General features: G+C 49.2%; 1 protein-coding gene across 1 annotated transcript; it reads left to right on the top strand.

The window, feature by feature from the left end:
* Nucleotides 1–1727: 1727 nt before the first annotated feature.
* On the top strand, nt 1728–2271 carry Pmar_PMAR007798 (hypothetical protein; the record flags this gene model as incomplete). Its single annotated transcript, XM_002779639.1, has 3 exons — nt 1728–1829; nt 1889–2010; nt 2106–2271. 3 exons carry the CDS (start codon nt 1728–1730, stop codon nt 2269–2271), a joined length of 390 nt encoding a protein of 129 aa, XP_002779685.1.
* Nucleotides 2272–2463: the final 192 nt, after the last annotated feature.

The raw sequence follows: 2463 nt of genomic DNA, 5'->3' as shown, positions 1-2463 counted from the left end.
TATGATGCCTCCTTTGTCAGCAATAAGCTTGACTGGCTTCTACTGGGCGTAGTAGTTGACTACATTGATAGCAGCGGTGGTTAGGTCAACCATTTAAGTAGCCCTTATCTCGCTTGGAACCTCATTGACCTCGTCGTCGATGCGGCTTGCGCTGTTCCAGTGTAACCTTCTGCTTTTGCCATTTCTAGGCGTATCTTACAAAAGAACCAATAAAGCCTCGCAAAAAGTGCCGATAAGCACATCAGCTTCAATAATTCTTCATCTTCTACTCATTTTGAGTAGTGGAGTACTTGTTTTCTCAACGTCGCTCAGAATGTTGAGTTGGCGTAACCAAAGCGTTGGAGTAGGGATGCAGTGCTTTTCCTCTTCTGATGGTAATCAGTCCAGAGGAACGTGAGCGTGCTGTAGTAGTACTCGCTTGGCTCGCCACACGTGCACATGGAATAGATTGTCGTTATGATATTTGCTCTTACGCCTGGCCAGTGATGGAGGGTTTCGACGTGTTCAATCTCACGCCTTGCTTGGTTGGTCCTATTCTTTGTAGAAAACCTGATGCCGATGGTCTCGTGTGGTTGGTTCCTAGCATCGGGTTTCGTCTCGGCAAAGTTGACCTAGAAGGCCGTGTCACCAGCCTGGATTATGCCGATGCCTTGGCAAGTATATCTAGTATGTGCGTCGACCCATCGGATGGCGCATTGATCCTGATTGATAACCTCACCAAACTGCTCCACCGTGTCTATGACTGGGAATCGCCTACGACTGGTTCTAGTCCTGCTACTGACGGGCCAGGACATCGTATTAGGTCAGCCTCTGGTGCTGCCAGGGTCGGCGCTCTATTCTCTGCCTGTTGTTGTGGTGACGGGTTTGTTTATGCTTTGGCGTTGACAGAAGATGCCGAAGGAGTGGTACGGATAAGCGTTCGTGATGATGTGGGTATCAGCTCTGTGGTTGACCGTACTGGGAGTGAATACCAATGTCTGGTAGCCGCCACTCATGACGGTGTTACAAAGCTTTTTTGGATCCAGACTCAGCTCAAGCGACATCCCGAATCTGAACTAATATTGTGGACCCCGAGTGTAGGACGCAGAACCATCACCACTTTTGACTTCGCCGTTGGATGGCTAGATGTAGATAGTTCAAGACGACTCGCTTGGCTCTGCGGCTTCTCACGTGGGGCGGCCGGGATGCGTTTATGGCGTGTTGATCTGAAGACGGAGACACTCACTGGTTTGTTCACCTTGCCGGAGACCTTCAGAAGTTGCAGAATTTTCGCTCAAGCGAATGGGCGTTTCTGGGTCTTGGAAACTGCGTCAAGTCGTCTACGGGTTCTGTCTCCCGTTTTCGAATAGGTTGACTTGAACATTTCTAAACCATTTTGAATAATTCTCGACGTCGTTATTTGTAATCATTGACTGCTTAAAGGAGACTCCAGACCGTTGATGGCCATTCATTGGGAAGGAGGACTGGCTTCTCGGTATTCATGGCGGATACTCGGAATGCCGACGCTGTTGGCGTGCACGACCATCACTGGCCGGTATCAGCTGCCAGTTGGGGTGTGGTATTCGGGATATACATAACACTCAAACCCTAACCACTCCTTAGCCTCCGCGAACGGATCGTTTGTGTGCACCCGCACTATGTTATCCGTGATGCGATACTGTGTTCATGTCAATCTTCCAAATTGAAAAAGGTATTGTGACTTGTGGTTCACAGGCTTACATTCAGCAATGTCTGGGGTGATTGTCAATGCTTCCGAGCTCGATAGAATTCGGAAGTCGGCCATTGGTCAGACCGATGATGACAAAGCAGTAGCTGAGAAGCGAGAGCGGGTATTCGCTGAGCCGAGTTGACTCCTCCTCGGTGAGCGTATGGTCTTTCCTGCTCGCAGGCTCTCGCTATGCATGAGAAGTCGAAAGCTCGAGCCGGGGGCTGGTCAAACACCTTAGATGGAAGTCGCAAGAAGAAGGAACAAGATCGTATAGAGCGTATTGAGAGAGAAGAGCGAGAGAGGTAGGCCGCTCATCCACCTGTCGCGATAGGAGTCCTCACGAGTGTGCTTTTCTTCGAGTTCTGAAAAGCATGCAAATCAGAGGATTTCCGCTCAGGCAGAAAATTGATATGGAGGAAGCTCGATACCAGCTAGAAGAGAGACGCAAAGCTATTCAGCGAGCCAATAAGATCCTCAAGGAGCAGACTGATCGTATCAAGAGCTTCCACAGTGCCATGATGTATAGTGACGTATTGGCCGAGCGTGAGGCGCAGGTATCCTAGAAATTAGCTGCAATCATGAATAATGACGACCAGGTACGGCTTAAGGAAGAATTGGCTAAGCTCGAGCACTTGAGGGATCAACGGTTTGAGGATGTTGCCAAATTCAACTATCAGAAGATGCTAGAGAGAGAGCTTAAGGAGAAGTCTGAATATGAATCGAAGGCAAAGAAGACCGCCGAGGTGGGCTTTACT

This window comes from Perkinsus marinus (genome assembly GCF_000006405.1).
Source record: "Perkinsus marinus ATCC 50983 genomic scaffold scf_1104296946608, whole genome shotgun sequence".
NCBI lineage: Eukaryota > Perkinsozoa > Perkinsida > Perkinsidae > Perkinsus > Perkinsus marinus.
This window is presented reverse-complemented; position numbering and strand designations above follow the sequence as displayed.